The 27,363-nt window shown below is 44.9% G+C and overlaps 1 protein-coding gene and 1 long non-coding RNA gene across 3 annotated transcripts in view; one reads left to right on the forward strand and one right to left on the reverse strand.

Annotated features, from left to right (window-relative positions):
* MLXIP (MLX interacting protein) overlaps positions 1-16,539 on the forward strand; it is a 55,183-nt gene extending 38,644 nt beyond the window's left edge. The window contains exons 10-17 of one of the 2 annotated variants that reach the window (XM_060269524.2): positions 3,406-3,527; positions 3,646-3,835; positions 6,219-6,331; positions 8,063-8,164; positions 9,285-9,412; positions 10,840-10,963; positions 12,968-13,097; positions 14,404-16,539. In XM_060269524.2, the coding sequence (XP_060125507.1) occupies positions 3,406-3,527; positions 3,646-3,835; positions 6,219-6,331; positions 8,063-8,164; positions 9,285-9,412; positions 10,840-10,963; positions 12,968-13,097; positions 14,404-14,519 (1,025 nt within the window). In that variant the 3' untranslated portion in view covers positions 14,520-16,539. The remainder of the gene's footprint in view (positions 1-3,405; positions 3,528-3,645; positions 3,836-6,218; positions 6,332-8,062; positions 8,165-9,284; positions 9,413-10,839; positions 10,964-12,967; positions 13,098-14,403) is intronic. The other variant, XM_035097950.3, reaches the window with a different exon arrangement.
* Positions 16,540-23,900: 7,361 nt separating this feature from the next.
* LOC148683074 (uncharacterized) lies at positions 23,901-27,173 on the reverse strand. Its single transcript, XR_015947422.1, has 2 exons — positions 27,036-27,173; positions 23,901-24,880 (listed from the first exon to the last, which is right to left on the reverse strand). It is a non-coding gene; the product is annotated as an uncharacterized LOC148683074 (long non-coding RNA).
* Between the last annotated feature and the right edge of the window lie 190 nt (positions 27,174-27,363).

Here is a 27,363-nt window from a genome sequence, read left to right on the forward strand (position 1 = left end):
ATAAATTAGAATTAAGGTAAACAAGAAAAATAGTATGTAGAGAATATAGAAGGAACAATAAGGGAAAAACTCAGAAACGGTTGAGAAGTCGACGGGGAAGGTAAAGGGAGGGAGGGCATAGGGTGGGGAGAGGGTGGGGGTGGGAAGGGAAGAACCGATAAATAAGACACCTGTAACATAATGTTATGGATGTATTTGTTTTCTATTGACATTTTTATCGACATTTTTTGATTGTTGTGCTGTGGAATGAAATAAATATAGTTATTTTTATAAAAAAATAATTTAAAAATGATGAAAAAGTCATATACAGTGGTACCTCTACTTACGAATTTAATGCGTTCCGAACGCACATTTGTAAGTCGAAAAAAATCGTAAGTCAAATCCCATAGGAATGCATTGGGAGAAAAAATTAGTAAGTCGAAGCAGCCCTATCTAAAAGTTCGTAAGTAGAAAAAATCCTATCTAAACCGCATCCAAGATGGCGGATGGAGCTCCATTCGTAAGTAGAAACATTCGTAAGTAGAGGTACCACTGTATAGATAGGTCAATCAGTTGCCTCCAGGAATCCCACAAGCAGGCCGTGAAAGGAAGAAACCGCTTCCACTGTTGCCCCCTTGCAAGTGGTCTTCAGAGGCATCTCCCTCCCTTCCATATCGCAAACTGTTTCTGAAACTCCCCACAACGTTATGGGGTGGTATCACTGCTGAGGACACACAAAGCCTCCTTGGCCATGTGCAACTAGTCACATGGAGCCAGGTTTATAAACTAACAGCGTGGCATCAGGCATGGAGAAAAATAGCACCAGGGCAACTAATGCCAAGAGACAGAGTAGCGAGGGCCCTTGAGGGGCAGGGAGGCCACTTTTCCGCTGAGCTGCAGGCAGGAGTGCTCTTGGCGTCGCTGCCCACCAGACTCTGCTTGAGGCCTCCCCACAAAAAAGCATTTTGCTGGCTTCTATTTAAAATTATTTATGAAGAAGGAACAAAGAATAAACACAAACGACATACTGTCATTTTTAACAGTAAATATTTCATGGTCCAATTTTGTTACTTTTATTTATATGCCCAAGTTGTGTCAATTTCCTGTTGTCTGCGAGAAGTGTGGGGCTCTAACTCTGATAACATGAGGCTATCTTTAGAAGCTGCCTTTACGAAACCTCTTTGCCATATAGGCGCGGGTGTCTGGTGCCACCAGGCTGCCATATGCTAAGGAGTCACATTGTTCGAACTTGCTCAGGGCAGTGTCCTCCAGCTGGCTCCGCAGAGGCCTTTCTCTGCCCTTGTCCATAACTGCAGCTGGCAGGCATTGGAAATGGGACAGAGGCTTTCCCGCTGAGCCTCTCTGGGGGTCTCCCAACAGCTCCTGGGTGCCACTGCTGGCCTTCTTGTTACTCAATAGCTCTGGCCAAGCAACTCTCCCAGCCTGTGACTCGTTTCCCCCTCTTGTAACATGAGGCTACTGACCTGCTTCTGATACATTCCAAAGCTTCATTATTTAATGGGCCTGAAAGCCTGAACTGTGTTAGAAAGAGATAATTTTTAGGATCTCAGCTTTCTCCACAGGATGGTGCCAGCTAATCAGCTGGAGCTGTTCTTCTCTCTTTTTGTAATTTTCTCATTATTTGTATTATTTTAAAAGACTGCTTTGGATAATTGAGGAGATTTCACAATGTTAAAGTGCATACTTCAAAGCAGTAGATAAGTAAGACTGACGTATCGGTTCAAACACTCATTTGCTATTTTGTTTTTCATGTAGAATGTCGCTGCAAATATCCTGGAGAAGTGTGACGGTTTTTGATACTTCTGTAATGGCTTTAGTTTCCAAACAGGGTGCATTCGGGGATAGATGCATTGTGTTGGGATTTCCATAGAGCACCACTGTGGCAAAATGGCAAACCTACCCCATGTTCTTAGTCTGTAGTCCTTGTGCCTCTTATAAATAAATACTTACATCTGTGTTCAGATCTTGCAGTCAGGAATAGGTACAATCGGGAACCAGAGCTTCCCTCCCGCCCTGCTGTGGGGTGAGGTCTCCTTACACACACACACACCCCTTTACTTGTCTAAATAACACACATAGGCCCCAAATACCTGAAAGACCAACTCTCTCCTTTAAAACCCTCTCAGGTGTTAAGATCAGCAGAGGGAAATCCTCTTGGTAGTTCTACCACCCTCAGAAGTTCATGCAAGCAGCCCATAAAAGGGCTTTCCCTGCGGCAGCTCCTTGGTTATATAGTTTCCGATGTGTGCTGAAGATGCTCCTCTTTGTTATTGGATTTGTTTGTTTATTAATTTCTCACCCTTTCTCCCAAAGAAGCCCAGGGTGGCAAGTGACAAACATATTAAAACAATTCCAGTACAGATGCAGACTGGGGAAAAATTTCAACTTGAAAGGCTTGTTGGAAGATGAAAGTCTTCACTAGGTGCCAAAAAGACAACTGAGACTGTGTTGGTCTAATATTCAAGGCGAGGGAATTCCTGACATCTGCAGGAGGCCTTCACCTGCAGAATGCAGTGGTTGATTGGGTATATAAGGGGTGAGATAATTTTTACCTTGGCCTTTGACAAAATGAGTGTGTTTTTAAGACCCACCCTATTCCTGTGACAATAATTTAATCAACCGTGTCATAATTATCTGGCTCCAGCATTTCATTTCCTGTTTCTTTATATCTGTTTCCTCAGGCTCTAGACTTGTGCCATTTCTCCTCATTAAATAGCTGGAACTTTTTTAAAAAAATTGTCATTCTTTAAAAAAATACCACTGAGGTGGTAGTTTGTGATTGTCACAGAATCTAGTCAATCAGCGCCCTGCAGGGCTGAATCCTGGCCAAGGGCAGACGCGCGCAGCCAGCATCTGCTGGAAATGGAAATAACCATTTTCTCCTGAGCTCAGTTCTTAAGGGAAGGTTGGACATGTGACCAGAAATGACGAGTGCTGACCCACAGCGGGGTTACTACTCACACTATGTCTATATACACTTGAACTGGATTGGACCACGTGTGTGTCACAAATGAACTGGCCCATATATCAAGTGTACCATGCCATGGACTGTAATCTAGTTATTTGCACTTCCATCTCTCCATGTTCTGAAGGACAGTGCAAAGCACAGGAGGCGAAAATCATTGGGTTAGATCAATACTTCCTCGTGGAGTAGGTGGAATATAGTCTCATTGATTTCAACAGGTCTGTTCTAATTCCACAACCACAGTTTTTCCACTATTAGCCAGGGATAAGCTTATGTGCGGACATGTTGAAAATGTAAAGAATAATGTTATACCTTAAAATGGTGCATTTTAAGTGCTGGATGGAAACCCCCAATGTGGCTCCATCATAGCATGCTCCTTCCCTAAGTTGTGGTTCTCTTCTTCTTCCTCTCCTGGTTCCCCCTTCTGCTGTGTTTTTCAGCTGCCTTTCAGGGACAGTCCAGAGCTGTGATTGTAACTCCAGCGCCATTGAAAAGAGAAGGGGTTTGGGCCCCAAGGATGTCTCAGCCCAATGTTGTAATTGCACCTTCTGGAATGGCCAGAGTAAGAAGCACAATGTCTGTCTTGGGGCAGGGAATGGGGGAAGACAGGGCAGCTGGTGCTGGGAGCTGCCAACGTACAAGACATGCCTTGCGTTTTTCTCTCTGCCTTTTGTTCCCAGGCACCCAGAGCAACAGAATTCCACAGCAGTATTCTGCTCAGCAGCCCAGGCCAGCAGTCTCCAAGCCCCCAGCCGGTCCCAGCTGCTGTTCCACATCTTTTTTCTTCTAGTGCAATCCAGGAAGTGCTGGTGAAAGGCGAGCAGGCCCCTCCCCACAAGACCTGCTCACAGGTCCCCTCGCCTTCACCCAGTAAGTTGAAGAAATGCAAATCCTGGAACGGAAGCATCCCTTGCTGCGTTCAAATGTGCATCAAGAGGATTTGGGCATAGGCATTTGCAAAGATTCAGAGGGCACTTGATCAGCTCCATGGAAACTTGAGTGCCTGTTTTCAGCAGCCTCTGTTTTCAGCACTGGACTCTTCCTGCAGCAATGCTCTGTTTAACTCATGAGTGCCCCATGTCAGACAGAGAGAGGCCCTCACGCCACAGTGCGTGGTGGGGAGCTTGGCTCCTCAAGGTGTGTCCATCTGGTGAAATGGTTCTCTGCTGCAGGCAGAGAATATCCCACAATGCAAATGCAGAAATCAACTTATGAATGATGGGTGGAAAGACTTACATATTTGTGTATTTATTTAAAACATTCTGAAATAAATACTGCCCGTTACATTACATAGTAGAGTGCGTTAGCCATGTATTAAAACCGCTGCCGGAATTGGTGTGATGGAATTTTTATGCTGTATTTAATTTAGATGATGGTCTAGTCTTATTTTGGTTGGACTGTTTTTTCTAAATTGTTTTAAAACATGTAATCCACTCCAGGAACAATTGATGAAGGGTGGATTCAAAAGTTATTTAAAAGTAGATAAATAGATAAAAAAACAAATAACCAGAATATGAAAACACTTTTAAATAGACTAAACTTTGTTTGGCTAAATTGGCAAAATCTTTAAAAATATCTTGATAAGCTCAAATGTTTTGACTGGTGCCTAAATGGTAGTCTCAGTGCCCAGCTAACCAAACTGGCAGAAGTGCTGCTCTTGGTGATATTGATGTCTGGATAAGTGTATAAATCATTGGGCAGGCCAGATCTTCCTCTCACACACTCACTCATTCTCACTCATGCTCATTCTGACTGCTAAGTCCATCCCAGACACAGCAGTCATTACTGTATGAAACTGCCTTATGCCAGGCTGCTATTCTGATTGGCAGCAGCCTTAGACAGGATTTTGGACAGAGAGCAGCCTTTCCCAGATATTCCTTTGCTTGGAGACTGCAGGGACAGAATGTGGAACTTTTCTGTGTGAAAAGCATGTACTTTGTTGAACTTTGGTTCGTCTCTTGAGCCCTAGTAGGATACCATGTGCGTGCAAGCATGTGTACATGCCCAGTATTCTAAAGGAGAATACTTGCCAGGACTAGGGTCTCAGGACAACAGAGAATGGGGAGTAGAGGAAAGGAACTGCTGTAGCTCACAGACTGCCTACTGGTGAATGAAAATAAAGTGACATGGCTGCTTGGCTGCTCTAGAACAAGTGGCTTTCAAGCTTTCTGTCTTAGGGAAACTCTGCCACATCATTTATCCCCTGTGCATCCAGATGGGGCTCCTGAAAAATGACAGAGGATTCCTGGACATGTTCTCAGGCTCATGTTCATTCTGTGCAAGCTTTGTGAACTCTCCCTCTGCTCTGAGTGAGCTAAGAGTGCGCATTGCCTTTTTATTGTTTTTATTAAAGATTTTCTTGAGTTAACAAAAGTACATCGTCTGTTTTCAGATCACAAAGTCCTTTCTACAGATCAGTTATTTTCAATGCGAGACATTGATGTTGTGGACAGTTTAAGGAGAAGAGAATTGGGGAGGGAGAGCTGTGCACCGGCAGAGGAAAGGACAGTTACAGTATTGTGTCCTTTTTAGAGGAAACTTGTTCATTATTACTGACACTGAGAAAAAAATGATGAAGACGTTCCAAGGAGCCCCAGATTGGCCTGGTTCACACATAATGCAAGAGCATTATGTTAATCAGACTGGCTTAGCATAATGTGTGAACCCAGCCCAGGTTAAAGGTTGCTCATTAACCAAGGTTTGTAGGTGGTTTATAAACCTCAATGTTGTAGGATTATGTGAGAACATGGCCCTTCTTCTTAACTCTGGTTAAAGAGTCTTCACCATCCCAAAAGCTAGAGTGTTAAGAGCAGCAACAAATTCAAACCAATCTCAAGAGCTGGCTGCTCTTGCTGGTGTTTTTAACTGTGATGGAATAAACCAAGGGTTAAGCATTTGTCTACCAGGTACCTCATCTGTAACTATGGTTAACATTAACCTCACTTTCGCATTATGTCTGAACCAGACCGTTGCATCGAAATGGTATTTTAGTGCTGCTGCTCCTTTAGTTGATTGCACTTCCATCTGTATATTTTGTGTTACGGTTTTATTCCTTGTCCACCTTGAGAGGGCTTTTGCTTTGAAAGCTGGTATAAAAATATTTTAAACAAAATAGATAATACATATATATTTTAAAAATGCTCTTTAGCATATCAATCAAATCCCTAGAGAAGTTGCGGCTTGATCATTTAATTTGTTGCCAGGAATTCCCTTGGACTGATTGTGGGTTGTCTCCCCCCCCCCTCTTTCAAAGGCCGAGAATGTCAGGCCTCGCCATGCCCTTCGGACCTCAGTGCCAGCCCTCAGTCCCCACAGAACAGCTGCTCAGGGAAAACTGCAACTGATCCTCAGATGACTGCTTTTAAGGTTGGTGGTTTGGCCTTTTGTGGTTCCTTTATTCACCCATCACAGCATTAATGGCCTGGAGGAACCCACTCTTCTGCATGTGATAGCTTGGGGTAGGTTGAAGGATGGTTGCTTATATAGTAGTAGGGTTATTTTACAAAGAATGAGGGCAGGTCATTGCCTCAAGGAGAAAAAAGTACAATGAAGATTGCAGAGGATGTGGAGAGAAGGGTTTATTTTTCTTACACTTCCCTAGTCTTAGTTACAGGTAGGTAGCCATGTTGGTCTGAGTCGAAGCAAAATAAAAAAATTCCTTCAGTAGCACCTTAAAGACCAACTAAGTTTTTATTTTGGTATGAGCTTTCGTGTGCATGCACACTTCTTCAGATACACTTGAAACAGAAGAGTCAGACCCTTATGTATATACAGAGGGTGGTGGGGGTGGGTGGGAATGGGTGGCTGTCTGTAGGCAATGAAAGGTCTTCCTCCCAGAGCTTGAGAAACAATGACAGCTCCCTTTCTCAAGCTCTGGGAGGAAGAGCTTTCATTGCCTACAGACAGCCACCCAATCTTAAACAACTCCTCACCCACAATAATACAACCACCAGACTTAACATGGACACTGGTACCAGAGCCTGCAATAAACCCAGATGCCAACTTTGTTGCCACATACACCCGGACAACATCATTACTGGCCCCAACAACATCCAACATACCATCTCAGGACTATTTAATTGCTCATCTTCTAACATTGTGTATGCCATCAAATGCCAACAGTGCCCTTCAGCTCTCTATATTGGACAAACAGGCCAAACCCTACGCCAAAGGATAAATGGACATAAATCTGACATCAGGAACCACAAGACAGAGAAACCAGTAGGAGAACACTTCAATCGCCCAGGACATTCTATGCAAGATCTCAAAGCAGCTGTTTTATTACAGAAAAATTTCAGGAACAGACTGGAAAGAGAAGTTGCTGAATTGGAACTCATTACCAAGCTTAAAACCATGGAGCCACCTGGGATGAACAAAGACATTTGATTCTTATCTCATTATGCATGATCAGCTTTCTTTAGCGCCTCAGCCCTTGCTTTTCCCCCGCAGGACCAATTGCAGTCATCATCAGTCGTTAACAGCCATCTACAGGTTTACCACTCCCATCAGCCCATCACCCATTCCCACCCACCCCCACCACCCTCTGTATATACATAAGGGTCTGACTCTTCTGTTTCAAGTGTATCTGAAGAAGTGTGCATGCACACGAAAGCTCATACCAAAATAAAAACTTAGTTGGTCTTTAAGGTGCTACTGAAGGAATTTTTTTATTTCCCTAGTCTTAGTTACATTAAGGTAGGCTTTGCCAACCTGGTGCCCTCTAGATGTTTTGAACTGTAGCTCCCATCAGCACCAGCCAGCACAGTCTAAGGGGGGTTGTAGTGCAAAAACATCTGGAGGGCACCAGGTTGGCAAAGGCTTCCTTAAGCCAAAAGGACGACAGGGTTGCTTTGGAGTCTTCGACCTGGTTGTCATTGAGTCCATCGAACTCTGAACCTTCCTAACCAATCTTTTTCTGTGGCCTGGCTGCTCCTTGGCTTGTTCACAGCTGCTGGTCTCTGGTCTTTTATTAACCTTCTTGTGCCAAGAAGTTGGCATTGGCATTGGGAAAGGGCTCTTCCTGGTATTGTGGCAAAGCTCCACTGTAGAGGTTGATTGTGAAAGCAACTAAAAGAGCCACATTTTTACTTGGTACAGAGTCGCAGGATGAAGCATATTTCAGCAGAACAGAAGCGAAGGTTCAATATTAAGATCGGCTTTAGCACCCTGAACAGCTTGGTGTCAGCAAACTCTAAATCGGTAAGCTGTGTGCTGGGACCCTCCATCTCCTGCTCCATCTCTCTCACCTACTAGTGCGGGCAGCAGCCACCAAATCGTGAAGTTCTTATAAACTTATACAGTCCGGCAACCTGTATTCAGCAAATGTGCATCATTTGGAACGGGAGTGATTTTTGTCTTAATTTAATATATTCTCCCAGTTTGGTTAATTAGTGTAATTTATTTTGGTTTGGCCAGTCACAAGGAAGAGCAGGAGCTGTTCAGGCAACTGGAGCCCCGCCCTAACCACTAGAAATCTTATTCTAGCCCACTCCTTTAGCTTCTGAGATTTGAACAGCCATGGCCCTACACACTTTGAAGCATATATTTACATCTGTAAGGGATAGAAGCTTGTTTTGTATTGCTAATGAAAGCTGTTGATAAAAGTGCTTTTTCACGCAGCACATAGTTAAATTGTGGAACTCTCTCCCCCTGGAGACCATGGTGGCTGACAACAAGCATAGCTTTAAAAGAGGTTTCAACAAATTCATGGAGGAGAATGCTTTCAATGGCTTCTGGCTATTATGGCTGTGCTCTGCCTTTACGGTTGGCGAACCAGTTGCTGGAAACTGGGGTGTGGGGGAGAGTGTTTTTGTTCTGCTAGAGGGTCTCCCACAGGAAACTGGTTGGCGACTGAGAACAGGATGCTAGACTAGATGGGCTATTTGCCTGATCCAGCAGGCTTTTCTTATGTGCTTCTCAGGATGCTGAAATCTGCTCCCATTTCTACATGCTGCAAGTTTCCTGCATTCCCACAGAATCATGGCATAGAAATGCTGCTCTGTGTGTGTGTGTGCATGCGCATGCACACGCATGTGTGCAAATGGACACACCCCAATGGTTTCTCATCCTCCTTCCTTTTCCTTGAACTTTTGTAGGCACACAGCCTTACAGTAAACATAGTTCTCTCCCCACACCTTTATCCACAAAACAACCCTGTGAGGTTTAAGCTAGGCCGAGAGGGCAACTGACAGACTGAATCCAGGTTAGGGAGCTGCCTGGTTGAGTGCAGGCTTGAACTGACACTCTGCCCTCCTCACTGTATTGACTCTCAAGTTCGCTGAGCTCACTCACAATGGGTGCCTTTTTGTATCTGCTGCAGATCAGCCATGCCCTCACACTCCAGAAGACGGTGGAATATATCGCGAAGCTTCAACAGGAGAGATCCCAGATGCAAGAAGAAGCCAAGCGCCTTCGGGAAGAGATTGAGGATCTGAATGCTGCCATCATGTGAGGGTTGAAAGCCTTATGGGGCTCTCTCTTTCCCTTTCTACCAAAGTCAGGGGACCATTCCCACCAGGACCAGTATAGGCACAAAAGGATGTCAGAATAATACTAAACGAGGGATTCAGGAAGTGAATTCCCACAGCTGTGTTTCTGCAGAAACCTAACTGGTCCCAGTGCACACCCCGGTAAATGCTGCCTAGTATACAAGCATGGACTGGGTGTTAGGTGGTAGCAGCACTTTCTTCTGTCTTCAAGTAATGCCACCTTCTGGGTCAACCCAAAAGCCTTTTCTCTGTCGCAGCAACTGTTTCCAGCTGCATTGGCCTTCCCCAGCCTGGTTCCCACTTTCAAAAGTGACTTATAGGCTGCTGGGGTTCTTTTTAATGGAAATGGCAGTAGGCTGGTATCTTTCACGGCACGGGGTCACCCATCCTGGAAATGAAAGCAATATGTCACCCAGAAACCACTTTGGCAAGCAGGATGTGTTGCGCTCTCTAGGTTTTGAATTCCCTTAAAAGCTCTAGGTTGGTGAGGTGGGTGTCCCCGAGGGAGGGGTCCTCCTTCGGGGGCCTCCTGGCTATGGAACTCCCTCCCATTGGAACTTTGCCAAATTTGCCACATTGCAGACATTCAGAATACTCTGAAGACTGATCTTTTTCAACAGACCTTGCAGTTAGCTGGGTAACTGTCTGGCTCAATTAATGTTCTCTCCAGTTCTGTAATTTTATGTCAAGGGTTCTAAATTTTGTCCGATTTTTATATTTTGTTTTGTCTGCAAGCCACTTTGGATCCTGAAAATGCTTTCAAACAAATGAATAAAGCTACTGAAAGAAATCACCACAATACTACTACTACTAATTTTTATTTATACCCCGCCCTTCTGGCTGGGTTGTCCCAGCCACAATACTCAGAGCCACCTCAACCCCAATAGCATAAGCACAATCACTGTTAAAACTGATCTGATTATATAATACTCAACAGCAGTAAAAATGTTAGAATCATTCTGAGCCCAGAGAAGAAAAGCAGGGTCTTCTGATGGCTGAAAGGGGAAATTTTCCTGTAAGCAAGGAGCCACCCCTGAAAAAGCCTAGTTTGGATCAGGTGAAAAACAGAACAAAGCAATCTCTTGCTATTTAGTCCTATGTGATCTTTGGTTCTATATTTTTCTTTCAGTGGGTGCTTCCAGGCGGGGACTTAACTATCACAAATGGGTCGTTGGTTGCAGATTTTTTTAAGCCTATTGAATTTTTTATGGAAAGAATAAGTTTAGATTAAGGGGATGGGGGAATATGGGCTGGCAGCGTTGTGTGAGCCCTGCAGAAAAACTTGTGTGCGTGAGCAGCACAGACCTCGCAATAAACACCAGCCTGAAAGCCCCCAGACTTACAGTGGAGGGAAGCGTTTCATAGTTCTCTCTCTTTATTCTTCAGTTCTTGCCAGCAGCAGCTCCCTGCTACGGGTGTTCCCATCACACGGCACAGGTTTGATCAGATGCGGAGCATGTTTGAGGAATACGTCAGGAGCAGGACCCTGCAGAATTGGAAGTTCTGGATCGTATCCTTTTCCCATGCATGCAAATGAGAGCCTGCCTTGTTTGCTGGTCAGATCCTAATCTCAGTTCACTGATCTCAGCACTATCTACTCAGACAGGCAGCTCCTTGAGGGTGTCTTTTAAAGGCTTCATCTGCAGCCACTCGGCCCTGGGCCTTTTTGCATGCTCTGCTGCTGAATTAGGAGCAGTCTCTTAGCATGACATAAGAGCCCTTAGAACTGCCAAGGGCCATTGAGCTTCCAGAGCTGTGGGCACCCACGTCTTGTGCATAGTTAGCGATAAAGGCCACTTGCTTCAGGGTGCAGATTTATAGCTTAGCTTTAGCAGTCAAGGCATGCCACTAGATTGTCCCTTGAATCCACCCAAGCCTGAGGGTCATATGAGCCTGCCTTCTGCCTTGCCAGCATTTCCCACTTTCAAAAGTGACTTATAGGCTGCTGGGGTTCTTTTTAATGGAAATGGCAGTAGGCTGGTATCTTTCACGGCAAGGGGTCACCCATCCTGGAAATGAAAGCAATATGTCATCCAGAAACCACTTTGGCAAGCAAGATGTGTTGCGCTCTCTAGGTTTTGAATTCCCTTAAAAGCCCAAGAGGATTTTTTTGCGTCAGTGGGAGAGACAACTCATCGGAAGCCTTGATGCTTTGACATAGTGGAGAGATGATTCTCCAGGCTTCAGTTTAAGATTATAACTTCTCATTTCCTGTGATGTATATCAGACAGGAAGGCTCTGGCAGGAAGGAAGCATTTTTCTTTTCTTTCTATTTCACGACGTTGTATGTGTCTGAGCCTTGAACAGAGCTATTTACAGGACTGGCCTGGAACTAATATTGCTGTCCCCAGTTGTTGCTTCTTGACTTCTGGCTTCCCAAGCAGCTGCTGCTTCTACCAGTTAGAATTGTCCAGCCACAGCTGCATGGACATCAGCATCAAACATGGCTAGAAAGTTAACTGATGGGAAATCTCTTATTTATTTGCTTAGAGCATTTGTTGATTGCCCAATCAACAGAGTCCTAAGGGTGGTTTGTACCAAGTTCAAAAATGCTAAAAGTACAAATGTTGAAAAACAAATTGAAACGAGCAATTCAATTTCCTGCCCCCGAAACCAGCACAAGGTATCAATTACAGAGTTTAAAGTCCAGTAGAAACAATCCATTCCGTGGGCAAAAAACGTACAGTAGTTCTAAAAGGCCTAGGAGAATAAAAGGGTGTTTGCCTAGTACCCAAAAGATCTTGCTGTAAGCATCAGCCAAGCCTCATTGTGTTGTGTTTCCCATAATGGGGATGCCCCACTACAAAGTAATGGGCTGTGCAAGGGTTGGGCCATCAGCCCAGCGTCCCATTTTGGCAGGAGGCAGCAAACTCTTCATTCAGGGCACTCACCATGCCAGTCTACGCCTCTGGTCTGTCCCCTGTGCCTGGTACTCTGAAGATTCAAGCCTCTGAGCATCCAGGTTCCATTCAGCTGCCCCGTTGCTTTTCTCCCTGTTAACTGATCTGCCCATCACCTTGTTCCACCCCATTCAAAAGCCACCAGTAGCTGACAGCACATCCGATAGCCATGAATTCCATGTGTAGTGTAGCAGTTTTATTTGGTAAGCCACCATACATAAGATAAAAAGGCATTCAGGTGAGTCAATTCTGCGTGGCATGAAGGCCTTTTGAGAGCAAGTGAGGAAGTGGAGCAGGACACTGTAGAAAAGTGGCCTCTAATGGAAAATTTAGTGGCTTCCAAAGAACCCCAGAATTTTAAATTTTGTTAAAGAGCATTATCCTAGTCCTCATGGTTCTGGACGGAGTTCTGAAAGCGCACGTACATTAGGGATTGCTAAAGCAGTTCACACAGTGCCCCATTTTAAGCAATGTGTTTCCTTTGTCAAGACTTAGTTGCCATAACTGCCCTCACCCAGATGCACGATGAATTCTAGAACAGTCTCTGTTGTGCATTTCTGTTGCAAAAATATGAGTGCGTATTTACTTTCCCCTTAACTCACATTGCTGTGCAGTTCAGCATCATAATTAACCCATTGTTTGAAACATTCAACGGAATGGTCTCTACAACCAGCTTAGAAGAGTTGAACCAGACAGCATTGGCATGGGTAGACCAGCACTGCTCCCTGCCTGTCTTGAGGCCAAGTAAGTAAGGAGTTGGGAGTTTCCAAGGGGTTGTTTATCCCATATTCCCTCCTGGAGCATCATAGTGGTAGCTGAAACATCACTGGAGAGTCTCGGTCAAGGCTGTTAACTCAGTCTGCTGTAGTCTGATTTGGAGTAAGACTTTCATTAGCCCAAATTAGCACATCTAATGGTCAGGGAAGCTGGGAGTTTTTAGTCCAGCAGTACTAGGGGGAGATTTTTCCGTTTGCACGTAAAAAAAAAGCCAACTTGAATTCTGTACATTCAAGTCCTGCTTTATGAACATTTAGTATGTGAAAGTTTACATATCCAAACACAATGAATTAGTACCCAAACCTCTCTATACACACCACAGATTCAGATATCCTAAAAGAGATCATTTTTTACTTCCTTGTTTGCTCTGTGGTGGTTGGCAGAGATAGAAGAGATCAGACAAATGGAGAGGATTTCCCCCCAAGTATTTTTGGCTTGGGGGGTGGGTGTCAAAATCTGAGGCGATTAAAAGCAAGATAGTGTCAAATGATTCTGAATATCTATGAATTCAAAATTTTCTCTCAAATTGCTTGTCAAATGGAAATTCCTTTTGAGAGCAAAAGCACCAAGCAATGATGGACATGATTTTCCACAAAAAATGTGTACATTCTGAGACCTAGTGAATGGTGGGGAGCAATGGATCCTACTACATTACTGCAACTAACCAAACTGGAAGCCCCATGGAACAGCAGGATCCCATGTGCTAAGAGCAAACTCACTCTTTGACTGTGGATCCTTAGTAGACTAAAGAAGAGGGAGGGTATCATCAGGCTTGGAGGAACTCCAATGTTGGCAAGAAGTGCAAAAAAGTATTCGGAAAGAAAACAGATGTGGGGTGAGGTGGAAGATGGCACAGCTTAAGAGAGGACTGAGCCGCTTGCTCTTCCAGGGATAAGTTGGTATCAAGCAACAACCTCAAACTGCACAGCTGCTCCTTTGCAGTGAGCTCAACCCCTGGTAGAACAGGTAGTGTGCCCACCTTCCAGAGCAGGGAACCACCAGCCCACAATAGTTTTGAGTGATGCACAGTTCAGTGAGGTACAACACCCTCTGTGTTGCATCAAATAAACTAGGGTCCATTACAGCCCAAGCTGGATACTTTTATGATAGACCTGTTCCGTTGCAAGAATCTCTCCTGTGCAGCTGTGGTCACACTTAGTATGTGCATCTGTGTTTGTCTTTGTTGGAATTTTACTGCAAAGCACCCTTGAGCTTGCATCACTTCTTTTGTCAAATCTTGGTTTCTTTCTTTTGCTTCTCTTCCCATCCGTAGTGGTTCTGAACACTCTTCGCCACTTGAGCACAACCACCTCCATTCTCTCTGACCCGTCTCGCTTGCCAGAACAAGCTACCGAGGCAATGCGCAAGCTCAACAAAGCAGAAACCTAACCAAAGGCAACAGCCTGACCTCAAGCCGCGACAGATGCCCAAGCCTTACCGAGGCCCAGAGAGACTTCCTTGTGGTCGATCCAACTTCCAGCACATGGGGGGCCTTGGCACTTGGCTGAGAAAGATGTGTGGCGGTGGGGGGAGCCAATTGTTAAATACTGTGCTTGGGTTTAGTCAAACGGGAAAGCCAACTCAGGTAAATAACGCAGAGTGAGATATCTGCACCCAGCAATAGAAGCACTACTTCAATGCAACATACTGAAAATATATGCAGTGCTGATGTTTTTCTGCAACTTGACCTCAGGCATCATGGCTCGGAGATGGGGATGGAGGGGGCAGAGGCACGACGAAGAGCCATGTGTTAAAAGGGAAATGTGTTTCCATCTTTGTGAAATATAACTTGCTTTTATATTTTGTTCCTGGATTTTTGGTCTCCCTTCTACGTGGGATTCTGGCTTCAGCCTTTACTGGCTAAGACTTACGCATCCACGTGACCCATATTGGCAGGAAACGGAGCATAAAGTTCCTTCCTGCTGCCATAGTAAAAGGCAAACCACCTTTGAACCAGAGCTAAGCTATGTTGGTTGGCTATGGTGGGAACAGGATGCTGGACTAGATGAGCTCTTCTCCTGTTCTTATGAAGGGGGCTTCCCCTGCAGATTTTGAAATGGCTTTGGGAAGGGGGGGAAGGGCATAGTGTTCGCTTGTCACCTCCTCGACCCCGGCAGACGTTCAGGTGCATCAGAAGCAGTCCTTTGGATCCTGACTGGTGACTAGGGTGGGAAATACATTCATAACCAAAGGAGAAAATGTTTTAAAAATTCACAACGGTACCCAGAATGCAGGATGTCTTTTGTTAATGTGAAATCCCCTCTAGCTTTGTAGCCTTTGGGGAGCCAAGATATGCTGACACGCCCACCCCCTTTACACGGGAGAGTGTTTCTTTAAGCTCTGCTCATTCTGTTCTGAAACAGAGACCTTTTTACTCCTGTGCAACTAGTTTAAGCTCTAGGCTGTGTGTTAGCCTTGCAAAGGGGTTCACAAAAGTTACTAGCCCATCAGCAAAAGGTTCAGTAGCCTGCCTGCCCACACATCTTATTAGCATATATTGGCATGCTGATGGCTTCCAAAACAAAACTTACCTGCCTGGTCACCTTCAGTGGCTACTTGGTTGCCCCAAGCCACAGGCCTGTGCCTGAAAGCCCAACACAAATGACTTAGTGCCACCAGAGAGATGTGAACTGTCTTTTTAACTTTAGGAAATATATCCCTAGAAACATGCTATGTTCTAGCCCAGGCATGTCCAACAGGTAGATTGTGATCTACCAGTAGATCACTGGATGTCTGTGGTAGATCACTGCTAGATCACTGGCACCCCTAAAAAAAGCTCACCCAAAATTTTCCTCCTCCCTAAAAAAAGCTGAACTATGACCAGCTCAACAAGTTTGACCTAAACCCCCCAAAACAGGGCTTCCCTTAAAAAAACTCAACAGCTTTGACCTGAACCCTCCCCCAAAGGGGGTAGATCACTCCCAGTTTTTAACTCTGTGAGTAGATCAGAGTCTCTTGGGAGGTGGCCACCCCTGTTCTAGCCATTTAAAAGCCACTTCTGTTACTATCACCCTGCTCAGCTATAATATTCCTTAACCAGGAGGTCACTTCAGGCTCTGATTAACATTAACCAAGGTTTAAGGCCAGCAGAGGGAATTTATGCATGAGAGGCAGGCTGTTTTTGGGGGGTGGGGGGTGGGGAGAGATGTGTCCCACAGCCTGCTTCTACCTCTACTAAAATGATGACATAAGGCCATATGCAGACAGCATCTAAAAAGAATGTATGCTTGGGGTGTGGGGTATAAAAGAAATGCCTCTTAAGATTCTGCTTGTCATCTACAGTCTTTATAATTTATAACAAGATACATTTCAGCATTCAGTCTGCTGCAATTTTTTCGCTTGTCAAAAAGCATGTTTTTTTAAAAATCGATTAATATAACCCATTAATTGATTAAACATTGCAGCCCTACTCATAAGTATTTGTGAATTTTATAGCTGCTGAATGTACAATGCAGATTTGGCACAGATACCATTCTGCTTCCTGTTTCCAGGCCCTTTTCAGCTTGATGCATTTAATTTAGAATAGTGGTGTCTTGTCTGTGTGGACATCTGTTCTAGAAGAACTCCATGCAGCTATGCAGGAGGCTGGCCTGATACTGTGAATCATTCTTCTTCCCCAACTCTTCTTAACCCAGTTGTATCTGCACTTTGCATTTTGCTCCACCCTACTTTTAAATAATAATAATAATAATAATAATAATAATAATAATAATAATATCTGAAGTGCTTTTTAAAAGTCTGTATTTTTAAAACCTAAAAGTTCACCAGAGCTCTGCTTAATCTAGGACCGCTGCTTCCTCCTCTTTGGAACTGGTCCTCCATTCATAGCTGTCTCTCAGTAAGCTACATTTGCAGGAGGTGGGACCAGATTAGAATCATAGAATTGGAAGAAACCACAAGGGTCATCTAGTTCAACCCTCTGCAATGCAGGAATCTTTTTTCCAGTGTTGGGCTTGAACCCGAGTCTCATGCTCTACTGATTGAGCTTTCCCAACTCCTGGTCTCTTCTCTCAGCCCTTCAGCTCCTACTTGGGTACCATACATGCTTTATAGTGTGGTCTTCCTCTGGAGCTTTCTCCAGTTCCCCTCAGCATGCTTTTTAGTGGACCTTGTCCCTGAAGCCACCGCCATGCACAAAGCAATGCAATCTCTTCTTCTGTTGAGGAGTATTTTAAAACCAACCTGCTCTATGGGTTTTCTCAGCATCAGAATGGCTGCAGGCTACCTAAAAATGTAGCAACAGTTTTGTCCTGTGACCTGCCAAGAATTCTAACTAATGTTGGAGTAGAGCATCAGTTGCCAACATCTGCAGAGCAGCTGACAAGGTGATTTCTTTTGGGCAGGGTGGTTTCTGCTGGCTCTGGTGGCATTGGAGGGAGGGAGCTACAGAGCTAGCAAGCACCTTTCTCTCTCCCTTCCCCAAATTGTTAGGAAAGCTCCTGAACCATCTCATATCATTTCATACAGGCCTGACAGTTAATAAAAGAGGTAGGAGCTTCCTCGCATGGGCCAGATTTAGGCTCTGGGCCACTAGTTGACCTGTTGTTGTGTGAAAAGAACTATGACCTCCCTTTCACCCAGTTCTGTTATTTCAATGTTTTTCTCAGACATTGGCAGCCATAGCAGTATTTGAAGAGGATTCTTGCCAAAAAAACAAGACACTAAACCTCAAGCTGTAGTGGGGGGCGGGCAGTTGCTCTGAACCATCTCTGTTTGTGGCCCTGAGTTCCTCTACTCTCCCATTTCTTCAAATTTCACTCCTGTCCAACACCTGAACAGCATCTGAACAGCAGCAGGTACCGTGTTCCTCTGTTTCAGGAGCTTCCCGTTGTCATTCCCCTGCTCTCAGGTTGTGGCACTCTGCAAACAAGAGAGGTTTTTAAACTCTCCATTTGCTGAAATGTTTTCAGTTTACCTTCTGCTCTTGATTTTGTGCAAGTGCATTTAGCTTGGGAACGGAACATCCATCTTTCCCAGGAGCACTGAGCATCTTTACTCTGCAAACCATAAAGAGGTCAGCCTCTTTACTTTTCAGAAGCTGCTCTCAGGTACTTGCCTTCAGTGCAAAGATGGAGTTGGGTTCGCGAGAGTTCTTTTTGTGGAAAAGAGCTCTGCAATAGGCACATGCACACAGTTTTGCTCAGCCTGGGCCTCCCTGGGTGTACAAGGTTTGGCCGTTTCTCTTAGCATACAGTGGCATGAATACAGTGGCTTGGTTGACCCAGATGTGAACACGGCAAGGATCCTTTTCCTTTTAAGACCATCTTCCTCAACATTGTGCCCTCCAGATGTTTGAATTACAGCTCCCGTTGCCACTGAACGTTGGTCATGGTGGCTGGAGGGGATGGGAGTAGTTGGTCCAAAATGCATAAATGCCACCAGGCTGGGTGAAGGCTGGTTCAATAGTTTCATCCCAACTGTCTTCATACCTCATGAGCTGAACCAGAGAAAAAATATTCCTTTTGGACCAGGGATGGGAACTCCCATGAGCCCCTGACATCCTGGCCACAGATGGTGGGAGCTGATGTCCAGTGACGCCATTTGGCAGGGCAAAAGTGTCTTGGACTGGCTGTTAAGAGTTGAAGAACCCTTTCCCCTTGGCATTTAATCTCCTAAGGCAGGCATCCCCAAACTTCGGCCCTCCAGATATTTTGGACTACAATTCCCATCTTCCCCGACCACTGGTCCTTTTAGCTAGGGATCATGGGAGTTGTAGGCCAAAACATCTGGAGGGCCGCAGTTTGGGGATGCCTGTCCTAAGGGTATCACTCCTGAGATGCTTAACACTGCCTACCTTTGCTCAGGTGAACCTTTTTCTTATGAACTCCACCATCATTTTCCTCAGCCAGACAGGTGGTGATGAGTAAGTGAGCAATCAAGATTCTGTATGGCTTTGAAAAGGTACCAGTGATGCAGAGAGGTAGTTTCCATATGACTGTTCTTTGGAAGGTTGTGGATATTTTGGGACTTGCTTTAATCTGAATGATGCTCATAAAGTTGCATTTTGCTTAATAAATGGGGTTGGAAGCAGTACAGATAATTTGTATATTTCCTCAATTATTGTTCTGGGCAAAATTGCTTGTTTTGCAACTGCAAACGATAAAAGCTTTTTATAATTAATTGGTTGTATTTCTTTTCCTTTTTAACAAGCTGTGGGAAGATCTCAGACCTGCCCCTCCTTTCAGCCTTGTGGAAGATAAGATTTTTTTTGTTGCATGAAAATGGTGCTCCATGGCAACCTCTTGGTTTGGTCTCTTTCAACAATGCAATTGCACTTTTCTACAACCAAAATAAATACTCTCTCTTTTTTAGGATTCCATGGCGTGTCTTGTATTGTGTCAGGTTTCAGTGGAGGCATAGAGTCTCTGTGGTCATTCATCTGGTTTAGACTTCTGCTCTGCCCCATCCAGAGGATTAGGGAGCTGGAAAGTGTGATGAGAGCTCCAAGCAATTAAGATGCAACATTAAATTGTGGCTGCTGCCTCTTACGATGCTGAGTCTGAGACAAGTCTCTTTGAGCCCCACCACCCATCTTGTGCTTCTTTGTGTAAAACTAATCTTTCTCTGGGATCTTAAAAAAGCCCAGGACTGGGGACAGAACACTTGAGTTCTGGAGGTAATGCACGTCCGTCTTCTTCAACCTCAAGCACCATGAAAACACAATATCTTGTTGCTTCCACAGCCCAGTTCTCCAAGCTGTGAGGCTTCAGAGATGTCGCATTGGAGAGATAAAGGTTTTTGCGGTTCGAGGACCCGCCCCCCCCCCGCAAGAAATAAAGACACAGTGACACATGGTATAAGGGTTAATGGGTAGAATAATGCCAAAACTTTATTGGTTAAAGCAAGTGAGAGGTATTGGCTTAGGCATTGGACTTGCTAGCAAGCGTGACTCCACCCCGATGAGGAGCAGCGTGAAAAGGGGTGATCTGGAGGCTGCCGCGTTCTTTTAAAACAGGTAACCCGGCCCACAGGCTGACCCTATTGGCCAGCCAAGTCCCTGAACGCAGCAGCATGGATGGGTGGAGCAGGGGGCCGGACACGCCCCCCCCCCCTGCTCAGCGCGTAGAGCGGGTCCCACCCGCAAATTCCCCCCTCCCGGAAGAGGAGGGATCTTGTGAGCAACAGTTTTTTAGCATACATATTTGTAGGTGCAAAGTCTTAGCATTCACATCCCAACAGATACTGCTCCCCCATCAAATTCTAGGGGTGGGGGCATGCACCCTAACTATGCATCCAGAGTTCCTCCACTTTCTTCATTTATGTATTAGAACTCCTGAACATCCAATGTACTGTAGCTGAATCTTGGGAGGATTCAAGACACACAAGAGAGTCCTTCACACAGCAAATAGTTATACTATGGAACTTGCTCCCACAGGAGGCAGTAATAACCACCAGCTTGGATGACTTTAAAAGGAGATTAAACAAATCCACAGACGAGGCTATCAATGACTGCTGGCAAGGATGGCTTTGTAGTAGAGGTCATACATATATCTGAAAGCCAGTTGCTAGGAAACACAAGTGAGGAGAGGACTGTTCTTGCAGTCTTCCCAGTGACTTCTGGAAGTCCACTGAGAAGAGGAGGCTGGACTAGATGGGCCATTGGCCTGATCCAACAGAATTCTTCTGATGTCCTTATGCAGATGAACAACAATTCATCCAGTTCTTTTGGAAGGTTTAATTGAAGAGGGTGGGGAAAACCCATAAAGTACCACCCTGTTATCTTTTAAGAATTTATGTCATGAATAAGTACCAGTTTTTCCCCTGATGAGTGCGTTAAGCAAGCAAAGCTAACCATGCCAGCGTTGCCAGCATTTTGAAGCTGAACTGTTCTAGCAGTCCTATAATATTGTGTGCATTCCCCCCCTTCTGCTGCCTTGGAGTTTTGTTTTTTTAAAAAAGTTTCTGCAAGGCGGTTTGTGTCTCTTTGTGATAAATCACGTTTATGCTTGAAGAATCTGTGGGCAACCACACTTTCCTCCGTAAGACAAACATGCTGCATCAACTGTTCTTTGTAAGCAACAAAGAATCGGAATAATCAAATCAACACTATCAAGCTTTCTCAGAGTTGCAGGTCTGCAGTTCACACTTATTTTGAGTGTGCGCGAGTAGGATGCGTGCAAATGTCTGCAGATCTGCTAGCCAGATAAATGGGGAGTGAAAAAAGTCATGCTTGCAACACATTATAGTGATGATATACTGTAAAGGCTTACTTTACAATAATTTACAACAAATAAGCTAGTGCTAACTGAATATTTATAATTTTCAGAGTACTATGCCAAGAGTTTTGATGGACTTTAAGGACCAGCAGGTTTCTCTGTGTAACTTCGAAATTTTACCATCAAATATTAGAGACTCTTCCAGATGACCTCTTCATTTGGCCTTCATCTGCCTAGTTTTTATTATTGAGCATTTGGTTTGCTTTGCTTTCAGGGTGTTTACACATCTTCCTGTTAATCTGTTAGATCACCCCACGCATTTCATTGCATTTCCCCCATCAATTTCCAAACCACACGGAGTTCTCTCTCTCTCTCTCTCTCTCTCTCTCTCTCTCTCTCTCTCTCTCTCTCTCTCTCTCTGTGTGTGTGTGTGTGTGTGTGTGTGTGTGTGTGTTTTAGAGGATTTGTTACACTATTAGGGCAACAGAACACTTCAGTACACAGAAAAAGCAGTATTCAAAAGCAGAAAACTGAAGTTCCATTATGCATTTGACTCCCACAAAATATTGCCATTCTGGAGACACCTAAGTCAAGATTTATGCTGAGATTCAAGAAGAAGTTGTGAAATAAGAATGAAACTTGACCTTTGCAATAGATTTAGTGAAACCTATATGTAAATGTACCAGTAATTTCCCGAACAGAAGATGTTCCTGGCAACTGGTAAAAGTTCTATTAAGGTAAAGTCCTAATAAGGAACCTTTGCAGTCATTCTGGGTCCTCTTAACTCTCCTCAAACTCAATGCACATGTTACATTCTATTTTTGTCTTGTTTCTACATTTTCGTTTTTTCCCTACAGCACTTTGTTTCTTTATCATTGAAATTCTTTCAATAAAATATTAATACCAATTTTAAAAAAACCCACCTTAATGCATCAGAAACAAAAAGTTCAGATGGTGAGACTATCCAAAGCCAGGTCTACAAGGTCTAAAGAAAATAAACATGGATGCTGAAGGTGGTAGTATTTTTTTTTACCAACTGCTCCTGTAGATCCTCTACTTTGATTCACTGTCAAACAGCTCCTACCATCTGAACGTTCTCCCTGAAGTAGTCAGAATCTTCTTTCTTGCAACTTGCAGCCATTGGCTGGAGTCCTGCCCTCCAGAGCAGGAGAAAACAAGCTAGTTTCCTTTTCCATGTGACTTAAGATTTTTGAAGATGGCTATTGTATCTCCTCTCAGTTTCCTCTTTTTCAGGCTAAACATATCCAACTTATTAGGCAAGGTCTCCGACTCCCACCTGCTATTTTAATATAAAAAATGATAAACATTCTTTTAACACCTTCAGGAATGTTACATGTTAGAATTCATAGCTACGTCCATTTCATTCGCATGCTGCAAAATGCCAACCTCAAGGGCGCACCAATGGAACATGCCAGGGCTTGCTTCCAAGTAAACATGCTGCAGGGTCCACCTGCACGCATCCTGCATTGCTGGAGGCACTTCCATAAGCCTCATCTCTTTTCTCTTTTCCATGCTTGGGAGAAGTTACTGAGAAAGTCTGTGCAGCAAATGAGATCCTCAGCACAATCCTCTCTATGTTTACTCTGGGTAAAGTCCCTGTGAATTCCATGGGGCTTATTCCCGAGGGAAGTGTGGACTGCAGCCCGGGGGGCACATTCCCTTCCAGAGGCCACATGTCAAGGGTGGGCGAGGCCAGAAGCAAAAGAGGTGCAGCAAGTAATGCAGATTTGCCTTTCTACTGCACAGCCCCAGAAATGCTGTTCTCCATCCAGGGAACACAAGCAGAAACACTCACAGGGGGGACCCCGAGGCCCAGAGAGAAAGAGGCCTGGGGCTCCCCAACTTGTCTGTGCAATGGAACCCTCCAAACTCTCAGAGCCGCCACCCCAAGTGCCCCTATTTTCCAGGGAAGTCCCTGATTTAGAGAATCATAGAGTTGGAAGAGACCACAAGGGCCATCCAGTCCAACCCCCTGCCGAGCAGGAAACACCATCAAAGCATTCTTGACATATGCCTGTCAAGCCTCTGCTTAAAGACCTCCAAAGAAGGAGACTCTACCACACTCCTTGGTAGCAAATTCCACTGCCGAACAGCTCTTACTGTCAGGAAGTTCTTCCTAATGTTTAGGTGGAATCTTCTTTCTTGTAGTTTGAATCCATTGCTCCGTGTCCGCTTCTCTGTCCGAGAAGCTGTCCCTGATTTGATCCCCGAATGTCCCACTTTTCCTTAGGACGTGCCTATTTTCATTAGAGAAATGTTGAAGAGTATGGTATTATCCGACCTCTGAGCTGTCTGAAGGCAGCCCTGTATAGGAAAGCCGCCCCCCCCCAAAAAATGTTTAATGTTTTATTATGTTTTTATATATGTTGGAAGCTGCCTAGAGTGGCTGGGGCAACCCAGTAAAGATGTGTGTGGTATAAATAGTAAAATTATCATTATAGAATAGGAACATCCGTACTTTCATTGGAGAAATGTTGGAGGGTATGAACTCTTGGGTGCCGAACAGGTGAGTTCCCAATGCATTTGGAAAGTGGGTGTGTGCATAACAGGCAGTGCAGAAACCAATGCTAACCTATAAATGTTAAATATACAATTTAACTTTAAATAGCATGATTTTATTTTGTAATTCATTAAATGATATTCTCCACACCACATTTTGTTGTGAATCTTAAAAGGTGGCTTACAAATACATAAATAAATACATAAATACATATAACAGAGGATCTTCCAAATACTTTACATATATATTTAAATATTTAAAGACACCCCCCCCAGTTTCTTCCTGAGATCAAGAAAATATATATTATTGTATAAACCTCTCTTTAATAAAAATTACTCTTTATAAAATACACACACAAAAATGTCAATATAAAAATAAATGGATTTTTTAAAAAAATAGAATAAATATATGCATTAAAAACATTTAGACATACTGCAATGTGAATTTCTTGGGTTTATAAATCAAATTAAAAAGCCACATTTATTGGCAGGATTCGACTTTCCACAGTAAGGAATTGTCTCCTTCCCATTCTATTTGTGTTTTGAAATGACGTTTTGATTCCCTTGCAATTAAATCCTTACTTAGAGGTAAGCCCCGCTGAGCTTTAGTTTCTCCAGGGGAAATGTCTTCTGTATACAAAAAGGTGACCAGTTGATCTCATTATTGTGCAGCTGCCCCTCTACAAAATCTTTATCTCAAACAAACTGTATTTTACTATTGAAATTCAACATGCAACTCTGGTACTCTTGGAAAGCATAATAATATATCATTTTCCGATTAGTAAAAGTGGCTTTTTTGGTGTAAGAAATATTTTCATCGGGACACCTGGTCTTTCGGTGCTGAAAGCGCTGGCGGCATTCGGCTAGCTGCGTGATCTTTGCTGGAATCCCCCAGCCAGTGATATTCAGTATGCGATCCTGGCTTCTGTGAAACTGCTTGAGCAATCCAAGGAACGCCGTTACGGTGGCACAGCCTTCCTCTGCCTTTGGCGGTTCTGAAAAAGTGCAGTTGGGCAATCCTGTGAAGCTGAGACGGATGTTGGGCGGAAGCGCAATTGGCCCGGAAACATTCACCTGTGGAAGTTGAAACAAAGACAGAACCTTGTTAACAATGACATGTCCTGCCAGGGGCTGGGAAACCTTTCTGGGCCAAAGCACAACGAGGACAGTTGCCACTCCTCTCTGGGCACTCAGGGATGGGCAAGGGGTGCCACCTTTGTTCTGGCAAAATACAGGACAGGACGGTGTGGAGCAGGAGGGGGCATTGGGGCAAATCCACAGTGCGGTGCTGAAATAACTTCAAAGCAACCAAATAGGTAACTTCAAAGCAACCAATTGCAATCTATTGCAGCCTAACTGGGTGGTGTCTGTCTGTCTGTCTGTCTGTCTGTCTGTCTGTCTGTCTCTCTCTCTCTCTCACACACACACACACAGGGCTGGTGCTAGGGTTTTTTGCGCCCTAGGCAAGATCACCTGGCGCCCCCCATTAATAAAAAATAAAATAAAATAATAAATAGAAATAGAAAAAATAAAAATAAAAATAGAAAAAAATTAAAAAGTAGAAAAAACAAAAAACAAAAATAAAATAAAAAACAGCTGAGAGGCACGGCGAGGTGGCCTCAGGCTCGTGCTCCCCGCACACCTCCGGAGCTTCGCTCGCGGAGCGCGAGCCTGGGGCCGCCTCCACTGCAGCTGTCAGCTGTTGAGCGGCTTCAGGCCGCTCTTCGGAGGCGCACACGCGTCTCAGGATAGCGGGTTGAAGCCGCTCAACAGCAGACAGCCGCAGTGGAGGCGGCCCCAGGTAGCACTGGCAGGCGGCGGGCAGGCTAGCCAGTGCCCCCTCCATTTTGGCGCCCTAGGCAGCTGCCTAGTTTGCCTAAATGGATGCGCTGACCCTGCACACACACTTGTAAATCTGCCTGTGATTTGCTACACAGAGCTGAAATACATGACACTTCACACATACAGTACTGTACAGTAATACAGGCAGGCCGGGCAAAAAATAAATGGGGGGGCATATTCTGATGAGGAGACAAGCTTTGTTCCATGTGTTAAATTTCTGAAAGAAAAATATTGGGGGGAGGGGGGAAATAAGCCTTGTGAGGAGCTACTTCTCCCCCACCCTCCTCTCTCAAATATCATGCAGGCATCTATGTTCAGAATTGGGACTTCTGGGCTACACCAACACAAAACCGCTTGTTTCCAGATACTCAGAACCTGCTCCTCTCTGAGGGACCACCTTCACCCAGCCCAAACTTCAAGCAACTGGAAGCAACAACACAAAAGAAAGCCTTGCCCTGGTTTGCTCTTCCTTGGGGGCAAGATGAGGAGAGGGAGCGAGAAGGAAAAAGGAAAGGAAAGGTAGGAAGGAGGGAGAAAGAAGGAAAGAAAGAAAGAAAGAGAGAAAGTGCAGCAGCAGAGCAGAAACGGGAGAAATGCAGGACAACCTTTGTTGAATCAATACAGGACATAGCATTTTACACTGAAGTAAAGGACATACTCTATGATGCACGACGGGGGGCAACCCTAGGGGGGCCCACACAGCCAACACCCACACAGTCAAATGCGCCTGCAGAAACACATTCAGACAGGCATGCACACACACACATGCCTGGCGCCAGCAGCTGGCTAGGTTGGGCCCTGACTGGGGGTCCCTAGACCTATAGGTCTGAGCATTACATGTGGGGGCAATTAAACCTGTGGGTAGTCACTGTGGATGAGAGTCCAGCTTGGCTTCCTTTGCAAAGTGGCAGCCCTGGTAGCCACCCACGGTGGGAACGGGAGTCTGTGGAGCTGGTGTGGAGGGCAGGAAGTGGTGTTGCAGACCCTCCCAAGTGCCTCTATTTCCCCAGGAGAATCCCAGATTTATAGAAGCTGTCCCAGTTTCTGATTTGGTCCTGGGATGTCTCATGTTTCCTTAGGATGCCCCTATTTCCATCAGAGAAACATCGGAGGGTATGGCGTTGCTGCTGCAGCTGTGGCAGGAGTAGAAAAGTGTGCCCACACTGGGGGCTGGAGGTAGAGCTTCTTGGGCAGTGGGGCCTGGGAAGGCCATGTGGCCTAGGGAGAGTCCCAAGGGCCTGATGGAGATCCCTGGAGGGCCTGAGGCTCCTTGCTCCTGAGCTGAATGCTCCTAGCATTTGATATTGCAATCTGCTCCATGATCCTCGGATAAAGGGCAGTATAGACATTCAGTTAATAGGAAAAAAAATCCATTCGGCATACTTACATAGGCATCGAAAAGTTCTTTCGCCTGGTGTCCCAATTCCCCACAACAATCTTTGTCCCACCGTTTCTGCCTTCCATGGGGAGCCGCGAGTGCCAGGGCCCAGCAGAGGACAAAGGCCAAGCTGTGGATTCCTGTTCAGGGGGGCAAAGGAGGAAATAAACAAAGAGCAGAGTTGGGCAGTATGGGGTTTGCTCTTCCCTGTGTGTTTTACACCGGTGATTTCCAGACTGTGCTCTGGGGTGGGGACCCTGAGGATGGGGCGGAAGTTCATCAATGGGCAGGTCCTCAAACACAGATGGGCTTCCTGGCAAGACCCCTTCCCTGCCAC

Source organism: Zootoca vivipara, chromosome 16 (genome assembly GCF_965207765.1).
Source record: "Zootoca vivipara chromosome 16, rZooViv2.hap1.1, whole genome shotgun sequence".
Taxonomy (NCBI): Eukaryota; Metazoa; Chordata; class Lepidosauria; order Squamata; family Lacertidae; genus Zootoca; species Zootoca vivipara.